The sequence below is a fragment of the Lasioglossum baleicum genome, chromosome 8 (assembly GCF_051020765.1).
Source record: "Lasioglossum baleicum chromosome 8, iyLasBale1, whole genome shotgun sequence".
In the NCBI taxonomy this organism is placed as follows: Eukaryota; Metazoa; Arthropoda; class Insecta; order Hymenoptera; family Halictidae; genus Lasioglossum; species Lasioglossum baleicum.
The window spans coordinates 11,803,303-11,829,786 of NC_134936.1; the positions used below are offsets into that span (position 1 = coordinate 11,803,303).

Below are 26,484 nucleotides of genomic sequence, written 5' to 3' on the forward strand. Positions count from 1 at the left end.
ATGAAATGTATCAAGTTGCATAAAATGGTGAACAGGAACATTTCGTTCACGAAGTTGTAATTCAAGGAGAATGCAATGAATAATATCATTGTAAATTTATTGAATTATGTTACGAATTATGTTACGTTATGAAATGTATCAAGTTGCATAAAATGGCACACAGGAACATTTCGTTCGAAGTTGTAAATCAAGGAGAATGCGATGAATAATATCATTGTAAATTGATTGAATTATGTTACGAATTATGTTACGTTATGAAATGTATCAAGTTGCATAAAATGGCACACAGGAACATTTCGTTCGAAGTTGTAAATCAAGGAGAATGCGATGAATAATATCATTGTAAATTGATTGAATTATGTTACGAATTATGTTACGTTATGAAATGTATCAAGTTGAATAAAATGGCACACAGGAACATTTCGTTCGAAGTTGTAATTCAAGGAGAATGCGATGAATAATATTATTGTAAATTGATTGAATTATGTTACAAATAATGTTACGTTATGAAATGTATCAAGTTGAATAAAATGGCACACAGGAACATTTCGTTCGAAGTTGTAATTCAAGGAGAATGCGATGAATAATATTATTGTAAATTGATTGAATTATGTTACGAATTATGTTATGTTATGAAATGTATCAAGCTGAATAAAATGGCACACGGGAACATTTCGTTCGAAGTTGTAATTCAAGGAGAATGCAATGAATAACATTATTGCAAATTGATTGAATTATGTTACGAATTATGTTATGTCATGAAATGTATCAAGCTGAATAAAATGGCACACAGGAACATTTCGTTCGAAGTTGTAATTCAAGGAGAATGCAATGAATAACATTATTGCAAATTGATTGAATTATGTTACGAATTATGTTATGTCATGAAATGTATCAAGCTGAATAAAATGGCACACAGGAACATTTTGTTCGAAGTTGTAATTCAACGAGAATGCGGTAAATAATATTGTTGTAAAATGATTGCGTCGTGCTGTGGCGTCAGGTGGTTAGGCTATCGATTCGAATAATTTCCCTGGTGAATTCGATCAATAAGCAAGCCAGTTCAGGTGCAGGTGGAACGAGTAAGCAAAGTAACATGGCTGCTATTCTGTTGAGGTGAGTCGAACGGAGTAAACAAAATTCATAACATTTTGTACAAATTGTGTATGTGGTGATTTATTCTTTGGTACTCCTATTTTGTAAATGTTGCAATCGTACGTGGAGCGACGTAGCGTGCATGGAAAACAATTAAACGTTTGATCAATAATGGAAATTATTAATACGCTGGCCTGTATTTCAAACCAACATTATGTGGGTCATGAATGAAATCGATGACCAATGTGAATGCGTGGTGTTCTTATTATTTCGATGTCTATTTATTCGATTCAATATCGATTTTTATATTATACAATAATTGTGGTCTATTATTAATATAATAATTGTGGAACTATCCTTTATAGAAATTGATATTCTGAATATGCCACTGGTACACTTTTTAAAGAAGTCGCTGTGACGTTCTTTTCTAAAAACGAAATCGATGATCCAGGAGTCTGCACAATTTGGAGACAGTGGACGACGAGCCAACAGCCAAGTGGAACGTTCCCCTAAGCGACGGCAATCATGTGATAGAATTCGAACATGGAACAGCGACAGGTCGCCGAGTGATTCGAGTGGACGGAAAAGAGTTGCTTCACAGAGACTGGATGTTTCAACTCGTCGGCGATGAAGTCTTTACGTTCAACGACAACAAATTCGTGATCAGAGTCGACCCGATTCCAGGTGAGGCTGTTCAACGTCCGCTAAAAGCCTACTCCGTTTCAAACAAATTTGTTGGAAACAGGCTTAAGATATTCGTACACCTTGTGGGTGAATGGGAAGAGCTACAGGAACTTTGTTCAATCGCAGTCGAAAATTTTGAAGACCTGGCTGGCCAATGTTGGAAACGAAGAATACAGAATTGTGCTAGGTAATAATACATATATGGGGGAGTTTTAAATTAAAATATAGATTAGTAAATTTATTATAAAATTTAAGGGGAAGTTATTCAATTAAAATATAAATTACTCAATTTATTGTAAATTTAAAATTGAGAGGAAATTTTAAATTATATATAATTTATATAAAATTTAATGCAAAGATTTTTAATTACAATATAAATTAGAAAATTTATTGTAAATTTAATATAAAATTAAAAATTGGGAGGAAATTTTAAATTAAAATATAAATGATTACATTTATATAAAATTTAAGGGAAAGATATTAAAGTAAAATATAAATAATTAAATTTATTGTAATTAAACAGCGGATCTTTATGCAAATAAAAAATGTTCTATCTGAATTGCATCAAACTGGAGTGAAATAGAAATTTATTTTCTTTCTTAATATGGTTAATAGCTTGGAAATAATATAACCGTATTTTTTTAGAATCTTCTAATGCTTTCATTGTTTTAAATTAAACCTACTTATTTTTGGTATAAATGCATAAAACCCTCTGTCTAGTCATGATTATCTAATTGTGCCTATTCATAAAATTTATTTTGATATTTCGGAATATTCATTACTAGACGTAGAATCTGTATGCAAAATAAAAATTGTCTGTATCGATTGCAAGGGATAGAAACCAAACAAGATGTTATTTCTTCCCTTAATAATTTTAATATATAAAAATCTTCCTACAAGTTTGAATTTTATCTGCTCAATTTTGCTATAAATGCTTAAAGATCCGCAGTCTATTCATTAATCATCAAAGTTACTTATCTTTCTTCTTCAGATTTCCAAAACTCATTGAGAAATTGAAAATTGTATATCGAATATTATTACACTGTGGTATTTTTCAACAGATAAACAAACGCAGAATGTCTGGGTAAACGGCGACCAGATCGAGACCGAGGTAAGACAGTGTCTCCCCTAACAGTTACCGTGAATGTTAATTCGAGTCATCATTTTCCAGAACGATTTCACCGACGATGGCGCGGAAATTCTTTTCGCGATAGGAGAAATTCCAGCCTCGATTCGTTCGCAGAGCTCCGGCAAAAAAGAGATTGGACTAACGTACACTTTGTACGTCAACGACGTGGAAATCGAGAGGGAATCTCAGCTGAACGAATCCGAGGAATCGTAGACGAGTGTTTTGGTCACACTATTGCAATGTTACTGTCCTCACGTGCCACGAAAATTTCTTACACTTTGTACATAACCGAATAAATCACGAGACTGTGAAATGACTCACCTAATGATTGCTCAGTCGTCTGAATTTAGCGAAACATCATTCACGAACATAACCTGGTTCTGCTGTTCACCTCTTTGCTGCAGGTTTTGTCGATTTTTAACTAAGAAATTCTAAATTGATATACGATAAAATCAATATTGAAGTGCACACAGTTTCACAAATCTTTATTTTTCTTTCTGATAGAAGAGGTACGTAATTTTCTGATATTGTTTTTTGTGTTCAGGTTTAGAATATAATTTTGTATTTCTCTAGTTCGCGAGAGACTAGTACAAAATGGCTCCCATGTCGATGCGAGGGAGTATATTCAGCGCTGCGTCACGAATGACCCAGAAACAGGAAGAGGACATAGAATACGATTGTCTGTATCGATTACACTGTATTTTAGGACTCGAAGTGATTGAAAGTTTCTTCGATTCTAGCCATGACTTTCGAAGAATTGGTGCAGATGCAGGACGACAATCTGCAGAAGATTTGGTTGCTAAGTTTGGAGAACGACGTTTACGAACGGTACATCACGCGAGTTGATCCCGATGTTATGAAGGGTAATTTTCTCACTCGTCCTTCGCTAACGTGGATTCCAGGAAATTTCTCTCGATCACAATTTCTTACAACCTAGAACATGGTTGCGTAATTCTAAGACTAAGCAAGGACAATATTTCGTGAAGGCATAACGCATCTTCTGCAGAGGACTAGACACGCAAGAAAAGTAACGCGCATGATGTCGATGCGTTCATCCCGCATGAGCTTTCGGGACAGTGTGATGACTATACCGGAAGTGCTAAGGCGTTTTACAGTCAGCAGTCCTGCCAGCACGCCTAGCATAATCAGCGTGACTTCCGAAACTAGAGCTCAGAGCGTGTTCCCTACATGGAAACCCAGCGATACTTCAAAGTTAGCCATTACTGATAGAGTCTCGATATAAAATAATCAAATTCAACAAGGTTCACCTTTGTAGTTCACAACCCAACAATTTTTGTGTTTATAATAGGTACCCAACAATTTTTAAACCACCTTCGAAGATTTTCAACGACTCCATTCGTTGAAACTGATAATTAGAAAATTTAATTTATAACATTAACTAGACTGCGGATTTTATAGATTTATGATAAAAATGAGCAGGTGCAACTTGAAACAGTAAAAACATTAGACGAATCTAAAGCTACTGTTATATTGTTTTTAATCTATTGAACATACTATTTATTCATTTTGCATCAAGATCCGCAGTCTAAACATTACTAACAGAACTTAATAATTAAGGTGAAGGCACCAGTAATTGGCCCCGTATCAGTAGTTGACCATTCTTCAGGAAAACGTGATAAATAATGTTTCTGGACGTAATAATCTTTCGAAAAAGATAGTTTCTCATATTAATTAATAACAAGCAAACCGCGAAACATTTACCTGATCTGTTTCTAAATTAGATTTTATACGTTAACAAGTTCTTTTCATTTGTATTTCCTCTTTTACTTGTAATTTGTACAAATCGTTGCAAGTAAACGATATCAAACTAACCACCTGTATGGTCAATTCGAAGTTTTCTCGTATTCAAAGATGGTCTATCAAATTTGAATAATACAATTATTTTGACAAAGTTAGCTTTGTTACACAATGCACGAAGTTCAAACAGTATTTTCACGCATAGAGTCTCTCTAGTAACTAGAGTCTAGTCTAGTTCATAAAGCAGCACTCGGATTTACTTACTCGCGACGGCCGAGTTTCTAAGGTTACGCCCCCTCGACCCGGCCGCGCGTCTCGCTCCCCGTGGCGGCCCTAGTTCTCCTGGGCGCCACGAATAGCGAGTATGGAACACGCCTGAGGGGGCGTAGCCTTCAAAACTCGGCTGTCGCGAGAAAGTAAATCCGAGTGCTGCTCTAGAGTTCATAAGGGATAAAAGGCATTTACTATTTATTCACGCTTTTACCTGCTTGCTTTTACCGTACGTGTGATCCAAACCGATCAGAATCCCGATAGCGCACCGCATGGCGATGGCGAGGAAGGAGGTGGAACACATGACGAAGAATTTTGAGGATCTGAAGTTAATAGTGCAGAAGAGAACAATGATGATGAGGGCGGAGATCGAGGAGCTGGAGATCCGCATAAGCGAGGTGCAGGAGGCGAAGCAGGAGTTCGAAGAGAACGTGGTGATCAAAGGCGTGGACCCCATCACCGGGAAAATCCCGGCCGAGAGAGTTACCAGGTGATCACACACGCAATAGGAATAGAATAAGTCCATAGAGATCGAAGGAGGCCCGATATGACGCGTCTAACAACATCACAGGAGGAAATGAGTATAGTAGAACCGCGGATGTTGTAATAATATCGGAAGGGGAAAAGGAGGAGAGGAAATGAGGCCGGTTTCTACCTCATCTGGCGACACTGCCCCCAACCTCTTTAAAAAAAGGTGATCGCACCAGTGTCGCCAAAAGATATCCAAATGGGTATCTCTTTCCCCTCCTCCTTTCCCCTTCCACTATCCTATTCCAGCACCATGCGCACACTCCAACGGCCCCCACTCTAGATGCCCGTGCCATAGACTGGTCTGGTCATCAGAGAGGGGGTAAACTGTATTCCCCTCGATTTCCTCGATCTGGCGACACCATACACACGCACCAAGGTGCATCGTCATGTCGGCGAGACTTGTAGTTCACCTGTCGACTCTCTCGCGAAGGTACATCGAGGAGTGGCTTAAATCGGCGAACACGATAATAGGAAGACTGAGGCTGAAGAGCGCAACTCATAGGATGCTGATCACAAAGACTAGACAGCAACTGGTCCAGAGGGAGGAGCTCGGAGAGGCGCTCCGCGCCGTTGACTTCGAACAATTGAACATCCAGAACAAGGATTACGTCAGGATGATCGAGGAGAAGACGATCTACATGCTCGACATGAAGAAGATCGCAGGTGCCGAGCCATTCACGCAATAACCAGTCGCCCGACAATCTTAAACATTCCATGAAGGGAAACTAGACTGCGGATTTGATGCATTTGTGACAAAAATGGGTGGACGTAGTTTAATCCTTATGTAGTCAATCAAAAAGTATAGATTACACTGTCCAACAAATTTTTTTATGTTTCCTAATTACGTAATTACTGTTGGGTGGTTATTATAGAGTTTTTTTACGCTGATTCCGAATCTGCCCTTAGTTTTTCTCCTAGAGGCACAGTTTTTTGAGAAACATGGCTTTAAAAAAAAACATATTTTTCAAAACTTTAAACAAATATTGTGATGTTATTATAAAAGATATTGAATTGTTGTCATAATGTGTTCATATTGGATATCGCTGTATTCGAGAAAGTCTACAGAATCTTTTGCTGTAAAGAACAATTCAATATCTTTTATAATAACATCACAATATTTGTTTAAAGTTGAAAAATATGTTTTTCTTTATGCTTTTCTTTATGCTTTCTTTTGATACAGCACAATTATTGAAAATCCTACTGATAGGCTTCCGGTAGGTAAAGTGTTAACAGTGTGTTAACCGTCCTTTTAGTGTTCGATCTACAGGCAATCCGATAAAATTTAATGAGATTATTCAGTCTGGTACAATTGTTGCGCAGGACACTATCATCTGAAGCTAACTCAGCACAAGCAGAAGCTGAGCGACCTGCTGCGATCTTTGAACGCGTTGAAGAAGGAAACTTCGGAGAAGGATAAACAGATTCGCGAACTGCATGTGGAGCACGCACACGTGGAAAACGACGTGGCAAAAGTGGAGACTGAACTGAACAATCTGGTCGGCTATGTAGATTCTCATTCCGTGAGTTATCACAGTTCCTATCTGTTCATTAATTTCACTCGCGAACCCAACAAGTTGTCTCGAGGTACTTTTTCCTAATTAACGAATAGATAAATTTACGACAAAAGTGAGTAGATCAAATTGAAAACAGTAAAAACATTTAAGGAATTTAGGGAATTAATATTCAGCAAAAGATTTCTACTGAGATTATTATTTCAAAGGAGATTTTCTTAATTTTCTTTTTAATACAATAAGATCATTGAAGATCCACTAAGCAAATTGCTAAATAATTTACCAATTGCGTACAACTCTGAATTATTCGAACAGAAAGAACATCTTAGCTTGCAATTTGCAGGTACCAGAAATTTTAGAGTTCGTGATGCTGCAAAAAGAAGTGCAGAGCTTGCAGAAGAAGTACAAGCTCCTACAACGACGCAGATACGTCGAGCAAATATTATTCCAGGCGTCGTTGAAATATATTTACAGCAAAGCAAGCCAATCCCGACTCGAGCTTATGAGGTGAACTTAAAGAACTATGTTGTTCGTTTGTTTCATAAATGTTTCACGTGATTATTGTGTCAGGCAAAAGAGAATATCGGACACGGTGTTCCCGATCGTTCCGTTCTCAGCATGATGGTTTTCATATGATCCGACTGACGGCATCCGAAATCGTTTCCAGCCGTCGCACAAGTCTTCGCGAGGACGCAATTATATCTGTAAAAGAAAATTACGCGGCTTGGTACCGGCACTGGTTACGCCACCGAGAAATTGGAGTTACGGTGCTTGTCTCGAAGACGAACGAAACAATCGTACACTTTCCATGGTACTCGTACTTTCCGTGCGCTACAGATTATGTAAAATCACTATCGAAAAATATAGATGTACGAGAAACGATGTCGTGTCCGTTCATTTCCGTTCAGAAAACAACCTAACAATTCACGATAAAGTGTCTTCTTTTCAAGAAGTTTGCAATGCTTTTTTACAACGGTAATTGTTGTGCATTGTTTCATAGAGGACCTAATAATTAATTTTAAACATTCTTCTGCGTGTAAAAAATATTGTGGTTGTACGAGAAACGATGTAGTTCCCATTAATTTCCGTTCAGAAAAGAACCGAAGAATTCACAGTAAACTTTACGTCTTCTTCTAAAGAAGGTTGCAATGCTGTTTTAGGACTGATAATTAACCTGTGCATTGTTATAAACTTGGAAAATTGTATCCAATAGGAAAGAGAATTCAGGATCTAGTCATTCATTAATTCATCGAGAACAGGACCTAACAATTAATTTTGAACGTTCTTCTGCGTGTATAAAATATCTTGTTGTAATGAACACGGTGATGTTCTTCTAAATAGGATGCATAGGTAATTGTTTTAGGTTAATTGCTATTTCTAAAATGATAAACAATGGAGAATTCTATCGAGTAAAAGAAGAAGAATATATCCATTTACGAATTCAATAAAAATAAGTCTAACGTGGAAACACATGCTCGAATGTTTGAGGATCAAGAATAAAAATGGAGAATGTTTTATAATTTAGAAAAGAATGGAAGAACTGTATCTTTAGCCACGTCCCAAAAACTAAGTGAACAGTTTATGATGAAGATTGGAAGAAAATGGAAGAAGAATCGCGAAGTTGCACCTTGCGATGGGCAACCTGCTTCGTCCAGTGACCCGATCCGCCATCTTGCCGGTTTCCGCAACCCCAACATGACCCAGTTACCATTCTCTCGAGCAGCGCACATACACAATTTGCTTTCGTAAACAGGATTCCTTTCCTCTGATGATCTATATTCATAGTGGCGGCAATGAGCGCGTTAAGAAATACAAACGGAGTCGAAGATGGAAGGATTTTGGCGTGTGCCGCGGTGTGTGTTGGGTGGTCACGCTTCACGCACCGGCGATGCCTGTCCCTTCCTCTTTTCGCCCGTGGAATATCCGTCCCGGAAGACCATGTTTCTCTTTTCTACGGCGATTCAGTTTTACCGCGACGACAACATCGACGCGGCGGATGTTCGATCGGCTACCGAATCCCCAGTGACAGTCGAAAATCCGATCGGGACACTCCCTTTCATCCAGTGATCCCTCACCAGTGACAAAGAAGTCTCTAACAATCGAACCGTGCTCTCGTAATATGTGGAACGACAGGTTGAAATTAAGATTTAACACGGATTTGTGAAGAAATTTGTAGTGTCATCGTCAGACTACGAATTTTATGCTTTTGTCAAAACAATGATTAGATCAAACGTTTAATAAAAACACAGTCGCACTATTTTCAACTCGCTAGAGTTGCTTAAAAAAGAAATAGATATTTGTGTAGCTTCTATGTAAAGAGCAGTTAATACAATTTCTATTTTGCATAAATTGATTGCATTAAATTTATTGTGGACTTTATATCTTCTCGGAAACTAGAAGCCTGTTAATAGGATTTTCTGTAATTGTGCAGTACTAAAAAGAAGCTTAAAATTCTTCTTCAGAAATGAGAGTAAAATATAGGAATTAGCATTTGATTTACTCATTAATAAAATTTTCTATAATTTTGCTGCACTAAGGGAAGTTCGTTTGGTACAATATTATTAATATCTTTTGGTTGATTGGTATTGCGTTTGAATGATCCAGTTCTAAGCCATGGACCGCCGACTTTCGAAAATTGTGAAACAATCACCGCTAGACGACCTGTTAAAATGATTCAAAGAGCATCGTCGATAGTGCGCGAAGGGATTAGCCAATGCCCCGTTGCGTGAACATCCTGCAGTCGAGTTTCGATGACAAATAAAGCCGATCTCGTCGGGAAAGTTCGTCGGCTTTCTCGTTGCGTTTGACCGATTTCCGAGTCCTCTTCGAAAGCAGTCGACATGACGACCGCGGGGAAATTCGTCCTAGCGATAACGATTTGTTCCCTCGTCAGAGGAAGCTCTCAAAAGTATTTGGAGGTAAGAAACCGAGTTGAACGATTATTGTCTCCTCGATCGGCGTTAACGGTATTCGGTAGATGATACGCTTTGATACGAGCCTTCTTGTCCGACACGCTCGACGGAACGTTTAGTCTTCGGGAGATGTTAACTCGATGTTGGATTTGAAATTCTAATTAGAAAGCCACGTGCGTGGTATCTGGGCTAGTAGTAGCAACTTTTATGATTTTTAAGGGTATGAACGTGAACCTGGGAGACGCTCTCCAGTTTTTGAGGGAGTTTGACAGCGAGGCTTCCGCGATGTGCACGAGAGTGATGACTGCGCAATGGAACTTCGCTACCAATGTCACTGAAATCAACCGGAAGAGAATGGTAATGTTTTTTAACACTAGGTTTACCGAGCTCTAGAAATAACTATTTCACATTATTTTATAAACATAACAAGAATGAATCTATCCAAATTTTTGGCCATTTTAAATCAGAATAACTTTTTTATGAATGGACCAAACGACTTCAATTTCTCTGTAAGGCTGGAAGAATTAGTTTAGTAAATGACGTCTAAAAAATATGTTGAAAAAACACAGTTGGTCAGAATTGTGGAAGACAATAGCAAAAATTGATTTTTACAACTTTTTTAGCTGGGCCAATAACGCAAATTTAAAAGATGCGTTTCGTAGATATTCTACTGAACAAATCGTGTCCCCTTTGATTTCAGTTGGAGGAACAGGCGTTGAAATTAAAATTCGACAGGATATCCTGGAAGAAGGCTGTCGGCTTCGCTTGGAGCCGAATCCCAGATCCTCTGGCGAGAAGGGAGCTCAAGATGACCGCTGTCAAAGGTCGGAATTCTCTAACCGACGACAAATTCAACGAGGTAAACGATTTTTATATCGACCGAACAAAGACGTAATAATAACAGAGAAAATCAATTGCAGATACACAGCCTAATCGCGGAGATGAAGGAGATATATACGAGAACGAGAATGTGTCCCTACAGGACTGTCGGTGCAAATTGTGACTTGACTCTGGACCACGGTTTGCACACTATTTCCCTAAAAATGAGATTGGAAGAAGAAGTACAATTAAATAATTGATCATTAAATATTCTTCAGATGTCAATACGATAATGGCTCGATCGAAGGACTACGACGAGCTGTTGTATTATTGGCACGCTTGGCACGAAGCAACTGGACCTCAACTGAAGAACAAATACATGAGATACATCCAGCTTGCCAATCAAGCAGCTAGGTTAAATGGTAGACAAGAATTTGTCAGTTTATACATATTTTTGAAGAAGCAAACACGAGATTTAGCAGGATACACAAGATTTAGCAGGATACACAAGATTTAGGAGGATGCACAAGATTTAGGAGGATGCACAAGATTTAGCAGGGTACACAAGATTTAGTAGGATGCACAAGATTTAGCAGGATACACAAGATTTAGCAGGATGCACAAGATTTAGCAGGATGCACAAGAATTAGCAGGATGCACAAGATTTAGCAGGATGCACAAGAATTAGCAGGATGCACAAGATTTAGGAGGATGCATAAGAATTAGCAGGATGCACAAGAATTAGCAGGATGCACAGGATTTAGCAGGATGCACAGGATTTAGCAGGATGCACAGGATTTAGCAGGATGCACAAGATTTAGGAGGATGCACAAGATTTAGGAGGATGCACAAGATTTAGGAGGATGCACAAGATTTAGGAGGATGCACAAGATTTAGCAGGATGCACAAGACTTAGCAGAATGCACAGGATTTAGCAGGATGCACAGGATTTAGCAGGATGCACACGATTTAGCAGGATGCACACGATTTAGCAGGATGCACAAGATTTAGCAGGATGCACAAGTAGTTTTCAAATGCGTTGTTACATGAAAAGCAACATTACAACATTTTTGAATTTCGTAAATCTTTTACTATTCTATATTTCACCTAACCAATTTCTTCATAAAAGCATAAAGATCCGCAGTCTACTGATTATGATACCCATTCAGAGCAACCTTGAATCTATGGTCTGCAGGTTTCGAGAATGCTGGGGATCAAATGAGAGAGCTCTTCGAGGACGAACACTTCCATCAGAACACAGCAGACATCATGTCAGCCATCATGCACCTCTACAAGAACCTCTTCACATACGTCAGGACCAAATTGTACGAAAGATACGGCGACAAAATCAGAAGAGATGGCCCACTTCCGGCACACGTTTTGGGGAACATGTGGGCCCAGAATTGGGAGGACATTTTCGACGTCCTTCAGCCCTTCCCAGCAAGCAGGAAGCTCGATGTTTCTCTGGACATGATGATTCAAGGATTCACACCTTTAAGGTAATCTTGTGAAATACTAACACTCGTTTGAATGGGTTTTGTAAACTGAAAATGTTTAAGGATGTTCCAAATAGCAGAGGAGTTTTTTACTTCTTTGGGGATGAAACCCATGCCACCTGAATTCTGGAGATTCTCCATGTTCGAGAAACCCATAGACAGGGAGGTCAAGTGTACCTCGAGTGCATGGGATTTTTGCAACAGGATAGATTACAGGTACCAATGTGTTTTCTTTAATTATTTCGGAAAATATATCCAGGACATTTTCAGGATAAAACAATGCACGAGGGTTACCATGGATGATCTTTTATCGACTCATCAAGAGATTGCGCGTGTGCAGTATTATTTACAGTACAGGGACCAGCCATTGTTATTCCGTAACGAAGCCATTCCAGGTAATCAATTTGAAATGCGATGAACAGATCTACATTGAAATCAGTAAATGTAAATCTACATTGAAATCAGTAAATGTAAATCTACATTGAAATCAGTAAATGTAAATCTACATGTAAATTTGTGGTTTTTCAAGGCGATGGACAGGTCTAAATTGAAACCAGTAAATGTAAATCCAAATATAAATCTGAAACAGTAAAAAATTATTCACTGGCAGTACGTCATCATATGAACAAATATAGAACCGTAATTTATCAATTTAAGGTTTTTCGATGCGATAAACAGGTCTAAATTGAAATCAGTAAATGTGAATCGGGCACAGTAAAAAATTATTCAGTGCCAACATATGAACAAATAAGAAACCGTAATTTATCAATTTAGGGTTTTTCGAGGCAGTGAGCGACGCCATCGGGCTCTCCGTCTTCACCCCCCAACATTTAAGTAAACTCGGGCTTCACAATAACTCCAGCGACGATTATGGCAGCAATATCAACTTCCTAATGCTAATGGCTCTCCGCAAAGTTGCCTACATGCCGTTCGCGTACATCGTTGACGAGGTTCTACTTGTTTCAATTAGATTTTGAATACACTGTTCTCATCAAGGTTTTGTGAATGTTTCATTTTAATGTTTATAGTGGAGATGGCGGGTGTTCAGCGACGGTGTCGCCGATATGACGAACAGTTGGTGGGAATTAAGATTACAGTACCAAGGAATTGTACCACCTGTACCCAGATCGGAAAGAGACTTTGATCCGGGCTCTAAATACCATGTTCCTGCAGATGCACTTTACGCTAAGTATAAAAATATTTCACAATGATTGTGCTATATCAAAACGAAGCTCAAAAATCTTCTTTCCTTTTGAGATCACTAATTAATTGCTAATTCCCTGTAACCAATTTTGTTCGAGTCTGAACTAAACTCGAAAAACAGCAAAATTCCAATAAAAAAATTCTTTGGTTACAAAATGGTGATGGTGATGAGTAGACTGCGGATTTTATGCATTTATGACAAAAATGGGTATTTGTAATTTAAAGAAGTCGGCATTTTTAAAATATTTAAGGACATCAATGTATTAGGTTCAGCTTAATAGGATAATTAAAGAAAAAATACAATTTCTATTTGGCTCCTGTGTCCTGCAATCAATGCAAACATTTTCTATTTTGCATAAAGATCAGCAGTCTAGTGATGAGTCAAACTTGCTATTCAAAGATTAATCAAGAGATCAATTAAGATTAATTAAGAAGATGATAATTCGTACCTCCAGAATTGATTAACGGCGCTGTGTTTCTTTCAGATACTTCGTTGGTATAGTACTGCAATTCCAATTGTACGAATCGCTGTGCGAAATAGCAGGTCATACCGGCGATTTGTACACCTGCGACTTTTACAGGTCTCGAGAGGCAGGCAGACTGCTATCGTGGGTACAAAAATAACGATAGCTAATGAATATGTGAATTACAAGTTTTATAACGTGTTCTGTTAATTGTTTTAGTGACGTGTTGTCAATGGGTTCATCCAGATCATGGAAAGACGTCGTCAGACAAATGACAAGGGGCAGAACGAATAGAATGGACGCTGGAGCTATATTGAGATACTTCGAACCCTTAAATCAATGGCTAAAAAGGCAGAACGAAATGGAACCAGTTGTCGGATGGATCACAAATCGCGAAGACACAGGTGAGTTCATAAATACTATTTAGAACAACGCATAACTTACGAAATGCAGCGATTAATTCTTGCGATTAAAGGCTTCTTCCGATCTTTTCCAGCATTGTTTTTTCACTGGTACCAAAATGGAGCTCGGAAAATCACGTCGGGCTTATTTGTTCCACTGGTTATAATCGTCACGCAGCTTGCAATACGTTAATAAACGGAAGCGAAGACCACAGTAATAAAAATGCCACAATTTTGTATATAACACGGAACTATGTAAATATATGAAATGTTTGATTAAATAACGCGGACGAGGTAGAACAATCGATCAAATTCAAGACTGTGCCTTTCTTTTGCTTAGAAACCAGAGATTTATCAGTGTGCTGCGGTCAATAAATTATTGCGTGGATTAAAGTTCGTGGATTAAAAGTTATTCTGTACCTCGAGTTCCATCACCTATTTCAAGATTCTAAAGAGGAGACATTAAAGATTGAAGAGGTTTAACGAATGAACAGACGGGGAATAATTTTTCTATAATTTGGATCGTGAAGGCATAATAAATATTTTATCAAGGAATAACGATATCTGTACAAGAACAGCGTATAACATTACTGCTACATAATGTTCCACCCGTAACGAATATAAAATTACAACTGTACAATTCGAGAATAAATATTTTCGCGATATATACAATATACATACATATAGATATATATACTCTGTTGTAATAGTGATTTCGAGTAAAGCTATTAGGAAAGATTGTGCTGTCCCTGACGGTGCAGCGTATTTGTTAAAAAAATACAGGAGAGTTTCTTATCATCTAACTACATCCGACGTAGAAAAAAAGGAGCTAAGTACTACCGTAAGCGTGTCGCCGATCGATGTGATGCAATACGCGAACTCTTGCGTTTCGTTACATTAAATGATAGTCGCTTAACGATCTTCCATTATGCGCGACTCGCACTACCGATCACCTGTATGGGACTTTTCTATTTATATGAATTTATAATATACAGATAAGGAGCATAACTGACAGACTTTAAATCAGAATAACTTTTTTATGAATGGACCAAACTTTAACTCTAAGGCTAGAAGAATTAGTTTAGTAAATGACGTCTAAAAAATATGTTGAGAAAATGCATTTGGTCGGAATTGTGGAAGACAATAGTAACAATTGATTTTTACAACTTTTTTTAGCTGGGCCAATAACGAAAATTTAAAAGATGTGTTTGGTCAACTCGCTCTAGAAATTTCATTGAAATTGGTTAATTGGTTTACGAGTTATAAACGATCAAAAGTGGCAAAAATTGCAATTTTTCATGATTTTCGGTCTTTCTACCAATTTTCATCGTTCATAACTCGTAAACCAATTAACCAATTTCAATGAAGTTTTCAGAACGTATATAATTTATACGAGCTAACCGAACACATCTTTTAAATGTTCGTTATTGGCCCAGCTAAAAAAGTTGTAGAAATCAATTTTTACTATTGTTTTTCACAATTCCGACCAAATGCATTTTTTTCAACATATTTTTTAGACGTCATTTACTAAACTAATTCTTCTAGCCTTACAGAGAAAATGAAGTCGTTTGGTCCATTCATAAAAAAGTTATTCTGATTTGAACTCCTATCTGTATAGAAAAATAGTACGTCACATAAATTTCTTTTATTATCATTTTTCGACCTACTCTCCCGTCCATAAGTCACCGGATAGCTATTCAAATTGGGGTACAGACGATTCAAAAATGGTACTTACTAATTTTCTCAAATGTACAGAATTTAATAATGTAAATCAAATTATTATTCTTATGTAATTTTTTTAAAGTGGGATAATTGTTTTTCAATTTGGCTTCTAGAGCTGTCCATAATCATCCCACAATTTCTCCATCTCCTTTTTACAACATTCAGACAGTAAATGTCTATATTTAATTTTGCATTCAAATATTATCGTATAATAGCTACATCTCTAATCAAAATAAAATAATCAAATCGAGCTGAATGCTTCTATTCTTTAATTACCATTTTGTTGAAGATAACTACGTGCCCGGGGATTTATGGACAGGAGCGTAGAATAAAATTAACACGAGAATTACTCTTTTTAGATATAGTTGCCTAAAAGATCTATGTATATGTTTCAATAACTGAATAATGCACTGAATATGATACTGATTGTTTCGGAGCAAAAAGGCATTAGAACGTTTCGTACAGACAGACTACGAAACATTCCATTGTTAATTCAGGATTTTACTATTTAGAAAAGAGTAAATCGGATGGTCCCATACTTTTGACCAGCACTGTAACAAAACTCGGCGGGATTGGAATTCAAATGAAAATTAAAAATACTTTCGGTCGGTCCTCGCGGATAATCGTTTCCTTCGGTCGTCTCGTGTAACAAATAGAGTCGCATGATATCGATACTAAATTAATCTATCTGGTTCGTGATTTACCATTCACCCCTTAGGAACATACATTGTGAACGAACGGAAAGATGCATTCAAGTTCGAGCAAAATCAATTAACAAGAATTGTCGAGTACTCCACCCTTAGCACATCGATTCCAAATGAAAAATTCTAAATTGAACGAATTGAACAAATTTTCACAGTGGAACTTTCGAAAATTAAAGCAAACAAAAATGCTCGAGGGTTTACCTATTTCTATGTCCTGTCGATTTATGTTACTGTAAACGAAAATAGTAATGAACTAACGAGACCGTCAAAGTGCAACGAGTGAGAAAAGTATGCCTAAAAGGAACAGGAAAAAATGAAATAGTCTTACGGCCATTTTTAGGAAACTTCAGGCAACTTGTTCACGCGAGAACGTATCGGGGCCAAACCTTGCTAGACTCTGAAATGTTTAACAAATTTTCACTCTGATATGGCTCTCTCATTAATTAGCACCACGAAAGATACTGATTCGAACGGTTAGCTAAACTGCAACTGGACGAAGTCGTGATTAAGTAAACTGGCCAGCCTCCGATACGTCATGATTCTATACTTTCATTCGTTTGTACAGGACGTAGAATGTTATTGCACCAGACAATCTCTTGCCACTGGTCAGACTTCATAAATCAAAATAAATTGCTTCCGGATTAAACCACGCAGCGACGGAGACTCTGTATACATATATACATATTGTACATATGTACGGAACTCTGTACATATAAATATATCCTTACGAATTAACGCATCGACTTAGATCAATTAATAAATAATCGCTGGGTGCGATCACCGCGACGGCAACCGCCCAGTCAACCAGGCCTGCCTCGAGCAGACATCAAGCACGATGCCAGCAGATTGGCGAGCATTAAACTGTCAGAACGTGCTCGAAGCTGAGGATGCTCGGAATCTGCTCGATTTTGGACAGCACACTCTGCCAGCATAAAACGGTACTTATTCGGATGTTTGCTTACTGGGCGTTTTCGTTGCGTTTCTATAATTAGACTGTGAATTTTATGCGGTTATGGAAGAAATGAATTTATGAGGAAACGAAAATGATCTGAGAAATTTGAGGATACATTTTCTTGTTTTTGATTGCTTTTTGTAATTATTTGCTACGATTATCCGCAGTGCTCTAATGATTCTAGCGAGGATCGTGTCTTACACTGACGTGCAAATTATTCTAACCAAATAGACACTTCACTCATTGCCAATGAAATTGTTTGAATAACAAAATATATGTTGTATAGTTGTTTCAGAGTTTGGAAAGTGAAATATCTAGCTGACCGAGAAATTTGACACGCCATTGTAATTCTTAGAGCGACCCAGTCACTCTGTCAAGTCGCTGAATAGTTATCGTAAATGGGTCTAAAAATATACTTGGAACTCGCGTGGGACGAGTCGGTCCCTCTTCAACTTTGTCTTCAGGAAGTTCAGTCCCCCCCGCGGGGACCTAAGTGCTCGCGTAAAATACAATTCTAATAAATGTCATGGTTACGGGAACTTCGGTGCTCGATTATTCCCCATGCTCCGTAAACTATTGCTCTCATTTCTCAGTTTACAGTCGTAGAACTCCGATATCTCTCTCGTAATTGCTTGTACAATCTTGGTCACGTGATTCCGGGGTTTCGAAAAATCGGTTTCGACGCCATTTTGATTGTAGGAAATCGCACTCTTTCATGCTTAAATGCGGAACATTCAACTGAAGCGGCCATATTCACGTCAGCGCGGTGGTAATGGAAACTTTTGTACTTGGAGAACGTAATGCAATGTTGTTTTCCCTTTCGTAATTATTCTTGAATCGGATATATGGTAATTCTGAACGAAAATCATTTAACACTAGAACAACCGGACTTGGATTGTTTCTTTGAATGAAATATTGTCTCACGATTATTTCGTCTCACTATAACACGATGAGGTGAACGCAATTATAGATTAAGGATTTTTGGAATTATTGTACGACTTTGATTGATTCGTTCAAGTACTCGATAAAAATGATTTTAAATCTAGTGCACGATAGTTCCAGTGTTAATTTACTTGGACGTTACCAGAAGTGGAAGAATATTTTACAGATAGTCCCTCCATCACCATCGGGCCATCAATCATTCAAGCCTTAAGTTCCCTACATGTATCAGTCTCAAAAATGGATTGAGCGAAAATGTACGAAATCAGTTCCACCATTCTCTGCTTCCCCAAGGAAAGTCGCACCGGTGATTGCAGTATGGGTACATTTTCTTCACTGGATCCCGCGACTTCTCGATAAATTGACAATGTATATTAATCTCGTGAAGCAGCGTTTAATTCTTCATCTGTTCATCTCTGCCCCGGTGTGCTACCTTGTTCCTTATCCACAACGCTGTAGAAACGAAGACTGCATGACTGGAGGGTTCGAAAATATTTATCGCGATTTTCAGAATTGACTGAACGAATCAGCAACTACAAAAACTGTTTTCTTGCAGTTTACATCTCGACGAAATTTTTTACCCGGTCCTTCGGATAAATCACTGGATCTGAAACGAAATTGTGTTCTTCAACTACTGGAAATCTCCTTAAAAATTAGGCTTCCTACTTTCGGCAGTACACCTTGCACTACTACCTAAGAATCATGATAAATATTTCCCAAGAGCTCCGAGCACCTTGATTTCTCTTTACAACACGTGCGAAGTCTCCGATCTGGGAGTACAGTAATGCCTCGATATATGTGAGAACTCCGGGACCGGAATGTTGCTTACATCGTGAACGAAACGAGTAAATATGATCCGAATTGTGTCGTGTTTGACCTCGTCTTAATCAGAAAAATGTGACGAATAGATTGGTGGAAGAAGCAAATGATTCTAAAAATAATCCGCAGTAGTGGGGATAAATGTCGTGCACATCTCCATCATATATCGAGGCATCGCCGTGCTTTCCGGAAGCGATTTTCGTCGACCGCCGGGAACTAGCCGGTATACTAAACGCTGCTCTTCCTGTACGGCCGTTTCGCATATTTTCCAAATATGTCTTCAGCGCGTTTGCGGAGGTACACCATCGATTTCTGTCTCGAAATCCCCAGTTGCCGGTGCTGTCAAAGAATCGACACGTCCTCCGACTTTCTGTTCTCCGTCAGTTTGTTGTTCCTCCCCCCATTCGGAATGGTTCCGGCGTTGTGGCTCGTTGTAGCCTGATCGAGTGCCATTCCAGGCTGAACGTTCACGTACCTGGGACTTTCGTTCTCGTTGCGCTTGAAATTCTGAAGGCAGATCACTGGTCCCGATTGGTTCGAGTTCGCCAACAACGGCTTCGAACTTTCTACGTCGCAAACCACGTCGCCCAACAGACATTCCTGATTCTTGTCCTCCTGGCAGGTTATGTCCAGCAGAGGAGGGTTTGGAATCTCCATCGGGCTAGACGCTGATGTCGACGAACGACTGTTCTGTCGAGGTGGCCAGGATAACGAGAACTTCCGGTTGTTCTCCGTTAATTGCATGTCCAACTGACCAGCTAGCTCGAGCTGCACGCTCGCTATAGGAACGTCCAAACAGGGCGATATAATCCGAGGATTCGTCGCCAGGAAGTCCACGATCTCGGGAGCTGTTGGCCTCTTGTGGTGATCGCCCCTCCAGCAGGCGTATATCAAGCTCTCCCTAAAATGATTCACATTATAAACCGCTCTTCTCAGTGTCTTCTCAAAATATATTTTCCATCGCATTAAAATGCCCTATCAGGTAGTGCGTAGAGAAATATATCATCCCATTTTTAAAAACGGAGTCTACCTTCAAACCTCCGAGAAAACTATTAACGCAAGATTACGCCACCCTCGAAACCAAGCGAGTTTCCTCCGACACATTTTTTCCCATCATCGATAGCAACCGAGTTATTCAGGTGACCTGTTTTAAATGCCTCGCTAGGTATACGTATACTCTATTACCCGCTAGGTAGCTAAGTTACTAATCAATAAGCGGCGGGCTTGAGCTAGAATGTCGCGGATGCTTACAGCTGTACTTTGACTCCCTTAGGAACGACTAACGAGTTTCCAGCCTTCACGTGAGTCAGTACTTCGTTGTTGCTCATCCCCTGGAACGGGAAACTACCGAATGTGATAATCTCGTAGAGTAGGACACCGTATGACCAGACGTCCGAGGCTGGAGTGAAGACTCCGAGCCCTAACGACTCCGGTGCCATCCATCTTACTGGCAGCATTCCTGAAATCGAAGGTGTCAGTCGCCTCTGAGTTAGCAAAACCAGTTCATAAATAATTAACTTGATCTTGTACCTTTACGATTAAACTTGTAATAATCATGCTCGTACATGGGCCTCGTCATACCGAAGTCTCCGAGTTTCACCATGCGCTGGGCGTTCACCAAACAATTGCGAGAAGCAACGTCCCTGGAAATAAAGACGAGATGAGACTCTCCATTCTTAAAGTCCATGTTGAATGTCTTCTGGTTTCGTCGAATGCCTACCTGTGGACGTACTTCAACTGCGCCAGGTAGCTAAGTGCCCTAGCCACGTCGAGCGCCATAGCAGTCAGCTTTTTACTCGAAATCTCATCGGAGTCCTCGTAACTTTGATCGTTCACAAGGTGTCTCCGAGCGAGCAGATAAGTCTTCAAGTCTCCATACAGCATGAACTCCATCACGGTCAGCACAGGTTCACCTTTTATGCAGACACCGAGGAGCTTGATGATGTTCTTGTGCTCGAACCTCTTCATCACCTCCACCTCGCTGAGGAAGTCCAGCTTTTCGTCGGTGGAACTACCAACCTTCAAAGTCTTCACCGCCACGGCCAGCCAACCCTTTTCATGGAAGAAAGCCTCGCCACCGTAAACCGTGCCGAAAGCACCCTCCCCTAACTTTCTGTTGATCAACACTCTGTCTCGAGGGATCTCCCACTTGTCCAAGTCTGGACTATCCCCTTGGATAAGGTCCAGGCCAAGAGACTTCATGTACATCTCGTGGTACTTCACCTTCTCCTCGTATCTGGACACAATTGCAATTCCTCGATCGTGATTCGAGTTTAAAGAACATCAAACAAACTTTGTAAAAGGGGCTTACTTTCTCTTAATGATGATGAAGCCGATGATCACTATCAGGGCCAGCACACCGATGCCTAATATGTTCATGATCGCGAAGGCTACCTCGCAGGAAACGTTCAGAAAATCCGCGAACCCTGCTATGACACACCTTTGGGCTGGTTCTGAACCATCGGTGGGTGGTCTTATATTAGATAACCAAACTATAGCAGATTCATTTAGGTCCAGTGTACCACCCACTATCTCCTGCTTAGAGATGTTCGGATAGAAGTTACCGACCAGTCGGGTCTCGTTGTTGATATATTGCATCACGTTGATCACCGAGTACCTCGATGGACCACCCAGGAATTCAATCCTACCTGACACCTGCAACAAGTTAATCAAAATATAGAATACGTTCAAGGATCATTTTTAAGGAATACAGAAAAATCTCCCACTCACTCCATAGAAGTTCAACTTGCTAATGATCGCAGTCAACCGATCGATAGTCTCCTGACTGTGGAGTTCGAAGAGGTAGGCCTCTTTCTCTTTGAGTAGCTTATCCATCGCCTTTGCATAAGTCCACATCGCATCGTAAGCGTAGCCAGCGTAGTTCGAGGGTGGATGACCTTGCGCTCTACATTCTGCCTCATAACGATTACGCCATTCACGAACTGTGATATTCTCTTGCATTACAGCGTCATCCTGACCGAAATACGCGTGAGAGATTCCAAGATAACCGTTGATCGCTTTGCTCATCTCTAAGGTAGTACACGGGACATTCTCGCCTGATTCGTTGTAGCGATCCGTGTCGTACCATTGGGGGCGTAGCCATAAGGGTAGGAACCATACGTAACCCTTCGATAAGAAACAATTCGTTTAAACATTTGTTGTTTAAACCTGTGAATGTTTCTAGAGAAATACAGAAACTGATGAGAGATACCTGTGCAGCTGTCATCTCGAGCCTGGATGCCTCGCACATCACCTGTCTGGCTATCTGATCGTTCACATCAGCGATGATGATCTTCGCTCTCTTGTCCTTCAGATCTTGCAGATACTGCAAACCGAATCATTCGTCATTAGACTGCGGATCTTTATGCAGAATAAAAATGTTTTGCATTGATTTCTTGCATTTTTTTTTAACCTTTTACTGTTTTATATTTCACCCAACCAACTTCTTCATAAATGCATAAAGATCCGCAGTCTAGTCATCACCGTGTCCAAGGATTACATTTACTTTAGCAGAGACATTATTTCTCGGAATGATAATCTTGAAAACCTGCCTACCTTCGTCATCACTCCCGCCTCCCGTTCCCTCGGGAACTTGAAGTTGGAAACGAACGTGATCCCGTTGGTCCTCAGTATGTCCTCCATATACGAGATGTACTCCGTGTACTTTTGTCCATCTTCAGTCAAGGCAGCCACCCGTTTCCATTTGAACATCTTGAACAGCTCCAGATAAACATGCTTGTACTGTTTATTCTCGCCAATTGTCCTGAAGAAGTACGGGTACCTTGATCTATCGTCAAACGTAGACCCCTCGGCACTGTAACTGATCACGACGGTCTTGTAATGTTTCGAGACCCCGATCAGGGGCTCTACAGTCTCTGAACAAGCTGGACCAAGTACTCCGACCATGCGCTGATAATTTTTGTTGATCATGAAGTCTATAAAGGACTTGAGTACCATATCCGACTTGCATTGACCATCGTTAGCTATCACAGACATATTGTAATTGGAGAGGACGGTGCTGTTGTTGTTGATGGCACGTTTGGCCATGGTAGCGGCGATGTAGATCGACCGACCAGAGTCGAATGCCCCTTTCATCGGGAAGATCCCGCCAACGTAGATCATCTGATGTTTGGACGGTATCCACTCCTTGGTGGCGTAGTCTATGTTGTCCTTCAGCCAACCGCAGGCAATATCCTCTTCGCTCAAGATCGCGGACTGTCTGTTGTACCGATCGATCAGGTCCTCGTACATCTCCGCAGAGAAATGGGCAGAGTCGATCGCCTCGTAGGCCGATTTTGCAACGGTCTCCAGCCACCCCCAAACTAGTTTCGTCAGCCGGTTCGGTTCGTAGTGACAGCTGATGTTCGACGGCAGCGTGCCACATCGCGGGAATGCGATCGTCGCGAAATTCGTCACATTCGGAACGAGGCTGCTCGGGGTCCAGTGCAGGAGCACCAGAGACCTGGAAAACATCGCGGTTGAGAACGGAACCCGAAATAAACGACGACGGCCAGACGCCCGGTATTTTCGCGAGAGGAACCGGAGCGATAATAAAAAAAAAACGCAGTAAAAGAATGTTTGGAGAATGCGAGCGACTCCGACTGTAAACCATTTCTGAATCATTGGCTAGGAAAATCCAATTGCGACGCGGATAGCGTGATGTAAGGCTGCGCAAGGTTGCGTACCGAATGAGAACGCCTTCCGGAATTTGACTTTGAACAGTTATCTACGCGACCATCGAACGCAACCTTTCATCCTCGTGTCAAGTAGACCGCGCGGAAATTCATAGATTCATCCGTGAACGCCTTGGCAGCCGCGTTTCCCGATATTCATGCCCCTTATCGGTCTTGTAAGGCGTTATGCAACCGGTTTATACTGATACATCGCATTTCTACATAAGAATCAGTGGCGCGCTAGAGTCACGTGCCGCAGTCGTGGATCGAGGAAAATCGAAATCGAAATCGCTGCGACCGATCAAGGACGATCGCGCGGAAAATCTATACGCTTCGATTCTCCTCGAGAAGTGTCACTCTCTGAAAAAGTACGGGGCACCAAATTCATTTCATTTTACTTCTGATCCAAAATAACTTGATTATTCTAATCCCATCTTCTAGAAGAAGGGACTCGATAAAATGAGGAACTATTTTAACGATTCCGCAGAGAACAATAAGCAGGCCTATGCAGACAGTAGTTTATCGAATGGAGCTGAATGGATCGAAGCGTGTTTCGCCATACCTGCTGCCAGGGGGTGTCATCGATCTCTGCTCCCGCTGCAAATAGTCCGTTGTCAAAGTCTCGGTCAGATGCTTCAGGTTAGGTCCGACCCAGATGACCCTCACGTAAAGCTTCATCTCGTCGATGTCATCCTTGACGAAGCTGGTGACGTCGGGATGACTGGTGATCAACAGAGCGCATTGTCGATTCTGACACCGTTCAGGAATGTACATTCCTTGCCGACAGTAGGTTTCATTGCAGTAATACCCCCCGGTGTTCGAGTTCACCGCGTTGTTCCTGATCAGGGACAACGTTCCTTCGTCGACGTCGAAACGAGCTGCAGTTTCGGGTTTGGTGAACGTCGTCCAGAACTCTCCTGGCCTGGAAAGTGGCTCTGGAACCAGCCAACCGAAATGTCCTGGAGGAGCTATCGACCCTAAGTCCCTCACGTCGGTGTAAAAGGTCTCCAAGGGTTTTGGGTCGATGTGCGCTGGGATCCATGTTTCCAGGTTCACCAGGGGCTGGATTTCTCTGTTCAATGAGAAACAACTAGTTAAATGTTGCTGGAGCATTCTCGGTCAGCGAACAAGATTTTTAACAAATGTGCAGAGATTTGCAAATTGATACAATGTGTTGTGCAATAGATTTCTTTTAAACAAAGAGAAAATGGGGATCTAGTTAGAAAAGTAAAATTGATTTTCGAGCGAATTCAGCGATCGCACAGTGGTCGAGCTGTCGCCTTATTCCATTACATTGATAATGAACAATTGATAGTGGACGATTCCAGTAAAAAAAAATAGTTTGAAAGCTGAAGCAGTTGTAGTAAATATTAAATTTGAAGAAAATAAGAAAATTTGAGATGGTTCTCTGCTCCGCGCACGAGCCGATCGCGGGATGATTCAGTTACATAAATCTAATCGTCATGAAAGAATCCTGCGATCCGTTAAGTGACCACAATGGAGTTCGAGGTTTTTTTATTAAACTGTTGCGGTTCCGCGATTGTATAACCATAATAAAATCGGAAAGGAAACGATCGTTTAAAGTACTGAAATCGTATCGAGAACACACGAGGAAATCGTGTTTCAATGCTTGTCTGTCTTTTGCAAACATCGTTTGCTTTCTATCGATATCGTTATCTCCTAACCACCTATTTATATGAAGCTATCGCAAAAGCCAGATAACTCCGCAACATTGTCGCTGTTTCTAAACATCCACCCAAGTGAACGTAGCGTGCTGTTTACAGGCGTGATTTACAAGAAACTGAGCAGCAGTACAACACAATAATAAATGACATAATAAATGACCAAAAATAATAAGATAACAAAACGTTAGTGCATTACATGTCTTCCGTGCGAGGCTTGTCGTTCATAATCACGAAAGTTGCATGGGTCAGCCTGGCGAATGTGTCTTCGTCATTGAATTTATCATCGTACTCGACGACGTTGACATCCCTGTACCCGAGCACCTCCGTCAAGAAGATCTTCAGGATCTGCGACGACAACCTCTGGGTCACTCTGCGCGAGACCTCGAAGTTGATGTGCACCACCTGATTCCTCAAGTGTGCCGTCCTCTTGTGAATGATCTCTGGCAAAGAGAAATGATTTTTCAGTCGAGATAACGAGATCTTCTGTTGAATCGATCAACCAGGTCAGTCTTATCAGGGATTAAACTGGTAGCTAAGCTGGTAGGACCTACCATCACGCATCGTCAGGCACTGATTCGCAGCGGAGACCCTCGTGATGAACAACAGAACCATCAGGCCCACGATTGATGCGATTTTCAGCATCTTTCACTTTCTTCTTCTCCTGAAACAGAAACGAGAAGAAAGTTAGGTTAGAGGGTACTTTGATTGGGTTCGATT

At 40.3% G+C, this 26,484-nt stretch overlaps 4 protein-coding genes across 10 annotated transcripts in view; 3 read left to right on the forward strand and 1 right to left on the reverse strand.

Moving 5' to 3' along the window:
- The first annotated feature begins 64 nt into the window (after positions 1-64).
- On the forward strand, positions 65-3,233 carry LOC143211477 (fas apoptotic inhibitory molecule 1). The gene is made up of 5 exons (XM_076429205.1): positions 65-1,116; positions 1,547-1,779; positions 1,841-1,966; positions 2,841-2,890; positions 2,951-3,233. Exons 1-5 carry the CDS (start codon positions 1,097-1,099, stop codon positions 3,119-3,121), a joined length of 600 nt encoding a protein of 199 aa, XP_076285320.1. The 5' UTR covers positions 65-1,096; the 3' UTR covers positions 3,122-3,233.
- Positions 3,231-8,599, forward strand: LOC143211462 (cilia- and flagella-associated protein 263-like). Of its 2 annotated transcripts, XM_076429185.1 has the most exons (9): positions 3,231-3,417; positions 3,482-3,587; positions 3,649-3,771; positions 3,895-4,120; positions 5,190-5,426; positions 5,898-6,130; positions 6,788-6,987; positions 7,322-7,485; positions 7,549-7,783. In XM_076429185.1, the coding sequence occupies exons 2-9, from the start codon at positions 3,503-3,505 to the stop codon at positions 7,598-7,600; spliced, it is 1,320 nt and encodes a 439-aa protein (XP_076285300.1). In that variant the 5' UTR covers positions 3,231-3,417; positions 3,482-3,502; the 3' UTR covers positions 7,601-7,783. The 2 variants fall into 2 exon arrangements, with proteins under 2 accessions (XP_076285300.1, XP_076285301.1); XM_076429186.1 differs by lacking the exons at positions 3,231-3,417; positions 3,482-3,587; positions 3,895-4,120 and having other exon boundaries at positions 3,657-3,771; positions 7,646-8,599.
- Positions 8,600-8,943: 344 nt separating this feature from the next.
- LOC143211460 (angiotensin-converting enzyme-like) lies at positions 8,944-15,252 on the forward strand. 6 transcript variants are annotated; one of them, XR_013009465.1, is made up of 13 exons: positions 8,944-9,896; positions 10,110-10,247; positions 10,591-10,749; positions 10,811-10,910; positions 10,988-11,131; positions 11,905-12,208; positions 12,269-12,600; positions 12,980-13,155; positions 13,234-13,394; positions 13,894-14,016; positions 14,092-14,276; positions 14,348-14,528; positions 14,614-15,252. XR_013009465.1 is itself a non-coding variant. In XM_076429179.1 (13 exons), exons 2-13 carry the CDS (start codon positions 9,819-9,821, stop codon positions 14,464-14,466), a joined length of 2,019 nt encoding a protein of 672 aa, XP_076285294.1. In that variant the 5' UTR covers positions 8,945-9,111; positions 9,583-9,818; the 3' UTR covers positions 14,467-15,252. The 6 variants fall into 6 exon arrangements, 5 of the variants coding, with proteins under 5 accessions (XP_076285292.1, XP_076285294.1, XP_076285295.1 ...); XM_076429179.1 differs by having other exon boundaries at positions 8,945-9,111; positions 9,583-9,896; positions 14,348-15,252; XM_076429181.1 differs by having other exon boundaries at positions 8,946-9,896; positions 12,269-12,421; positions 12,476-12,600; positions 14,348-15,251.
- Positions 15,253-15,476: 224 nt separating this feature from the next.
- Positions 15,477-26,484, reverse strand: part of LOC143211458 (uncharacterized) — a 48,083-nt gene continuing 37,075 nt past the window's right edge. Inside the window, exons 2-12 of the mRNA XM_076429175.1 lie at positions 26,319-26,428; positions 25,964-26,207; positions 24,645-25,154; positions 22,965-23,871; positions 22,621-22,734; positions 22,140-22,535; positions 21,721-22,064; positions 21,130-21,645; positions 20,940-21,052; positions 20,661-20,868; positions 15,477-20,310 (exon numbers count right to left, since the gene is read on the reverse strand). Coding sequence (XP_076285290.1) covers positions 19,752-20,310; positions 20,661-20,868; positions 20,940-21,052; positions 21,130-21,645; positions 21,721-22,064; positions 22,140-22,535; positions 22,621-22,734; positions 22,965-23,871; positions 24,645-25,154; positions 25,964-26,207; positions 26,319-26,409 — 4,002 coding nt within the window. The 5' untranslated portion in view covers positions 26,410-26,428 and the 3' untranslated portion in view covers positions 15,477-19,751. The remainder of the gene's footprint in view (positions 20,311-20,660; positions 20,869-20,939; positions 21,053-21,129; positions 21,646-21,720; positions 22,065-22,139; positions 22,536-22,620; positions 22,735-22,964; positions 23,872-24,644; positions 25,155-25,963; positions 26,208-26,318; positions 26,429-26,484) is intronic.

Excerpts from the sequence above, each read along its gene's own strand:
- LOC143211477 (XM_076429205.1), top strand. The coding sequence starts at position 1,097 with ATGGCTGCTATTCTGTTGAG. Across the intron at positions 1,780-1,840 it reads CAGAGTCGACCCGATTCCAG|GCTTAAGATATTCGTACACC; the intron begins GTGAGGCTGTTC and ends TGTTGGAAACAG. Across the intron at positions 1,967-2,840 it reads AGAATACAGAATTGTGCTAG|ATAAACAAACGCAGAATGTC; the intron begins GTAATAATACAT and ends ATTTTTCAACAG.
- LOC143211462 (XM_076429185.1), top strand. The coding sequence starts at position 3,503 with ATGGCTCCCATGTCGATGCGAGGGAGTATATTCAGCGCTGCGTCACGA. Across the intron at positions 3,588-3,648 it reads AGAGGACATAGAATACGATT|CCATGACTTTCGAAGAATTG; the intron begins GTCTGTATCGAT and ends CTTCGATTCTAG. Across the intron at positions 6,988-7,321 it reads GCTATGTAGATTCTCATTCC|GTACCAGAAATTTTAGAGTT; the intron begins GTGAGTTATCAC and ends TGCAATTTGCAG.
- LOC143211460 (XM_076429177.1), top strand. The coding sequence starts at position 9,819 with ATGACGACCGCGGGGAAATTCGTCCTAGCGATAACGATTTGTTCCCTC. Across the intron at positions 10,750-10,810 it reads CCGACGACAAATTCAACGAG|ATACACAGCCTAATCGCGGA; the intron begins GTAAACGATTTT and ends AATCAATTGCAG. Across the intron at positions 12,209-12,268 it reads CAAGGATTCACACCTTTAAG|GATGTTCCAAATAGCAGAGG; the intron begins GTAATCTTGTGA and ends AAAATGTTTAAG.